The sequence below is a fragment of the Chenopodium quinoa genome, unplaced genomic scaffold (genome assembly GCF_001683475.1).
Source record: "Chenopodium quinoa cultivar QQ74 unplaced genomic scaffold, ASM168347v1, whole genome shotgun sequence".
NCBI classification, from domain to species: Eukaryota; Viridiplantae; Streptophyta; class Magnoliopsida; order Caryophyllales; family Amaranthaceae; genus Chenopodium; species Chenopodium quinoa.
Genome location: NW_018742738.1, coordinates 1,400,519 through 1,401,986, shown reverse-complemented (window position 1 = coordinate 1,401,986; position 1,468 = coordinate 1,400,519). Strand labels below are relative to the sequence as shown.

Genomic DNA, 1,468 nt, shown 5'->3' with positions numbered 1-1,468 from the left:
AGTGAAATTGTGACTAGGAGTGGCAGGATTCTTGAGAGTGGAGTTTCTAAGAAGAGTGATGCGAAGGAGAGCCCTAGCAAGGATCATATTGAGCATGAGGGAGATGAGATTTCATTGGTTGAGAGAGTTGATGAGGAACAAGTTGAGAAAGTAAAAGAAAAAGTGAGATAAGTTATCAAGCCTAACCTCCCATACCTCCAAAAGTTTAATAGACACAAATTAGATGAACAATTTGGCAAGTTTATAGAGATGCTTAGGAAACTTCATCTTACTCTCCATTTCACCGATGTCATTGACCAAATGCCAAATTATGCAAAATTCCTTACGGAAATCTTGAGTGGTAGGGGAACATGTGATATGGAAGAAACGATAAGTTTGACCAAAAATTGTAGTGCTATCATAATGAACAAGATGACACCTATGTTGAAGGATCTCAGAAATTTTCCAATCCTTTGTGCTTTTAACAAGACACAAATTGATAATGCCTTGTGTGACCTAGGAGCTAGTGTTAGCCTTATGTCATACTCGGTTTATCAAAGACTTGATCTAGGAGAACTTTCAAATACCAATATAACCCTACAATTAGCCAATAAGTCCATTAAAATCCCAAAAGGTAAGGTTGAGGATGTTCCCTTAAGGGTTAGGAAATTTGTGATCTCGGTACATTTTGTTGTGCTTGATATGGACAAAGATTCCAACATTCCCATCATTCTTAGTAGACCATTCCTTGCAACATCAGGAGCTTTGACTGATGTAAAGAGTGCTAAAATTACTGTAAAGGTAGGAGAAGAAGAGATTGAATTTGATTTAAATGAGAGTATGCAATACCCTTCTTCATCTTTGGAGAATTATATGAGAATCAAATTTTAGATGATATTGTGAACTCCATGCAAGAGCACAGGCTCACCTCTAATTATCCTCTTTAGTGTGTTTTGATGAACAAAGAAAATATAGGTGATCATGGCAAAGAAATGGCTTTCCTTGAAAGAGTCATTAATGAGAGCTTGGAATGAAGTGATGAGCAATTGTGCATGAACATCTCAAGCAAAGAAGCTTTGTGTAGACACCCATTTATGTCTCCCCAAAACCAAACCCAGTGATGAGTACCTTTCGTGTCGAATCATAATCGAATGAAGTGAAAGTGTGGAAAGTCTAGTGTTGCGGATAGTTTTTAATTCTTTTCTTTCTCGCTGTTTTTGAAAGACTATTTTAAGAAAACAGCCAATCAAGTTTGGTTTGGTCCATGGAAATGGTTTAATAATAGTGTAGTTGAATGGGGCTTGAAAAAGCTTTCCAATGATATATTATAAGTCCAATTCCGATGAATACTGAGGAAGTTATGGCCAAATTACTAAATTGGGCCCGGTGTGATATTTATATGTGGCCCAATGATCTAGAGGAGGGCCTAATATTGATTTATCATTCCTAATGCAATTAGAATTGATTTTAGTCTTCTAGATTATTTTAG

General features: G+C 36.4%; 1 protein-coding gene across 1 annotated transcript; it reads left to right on the top strand.

The window, feature by feature from the left end:
* The first annotated feature begins 249 nt into the window (after window positions 1-249).
* Window positions 250-870, top strand: LOC110723995. Its single transcript, XM_021903409.1, has 2 exons — window positions 250-373; window positions 500-870. The coding sequence occupies exons 1-2, from the start codon at window positions 250-252 to the stop codon at window positions 868-870; spliced, it is 495 nt and encodes a 164-aa protein (XP_021759101.1).
* Window positions 871-1,468: the final 598 nt, after the last annotated feature.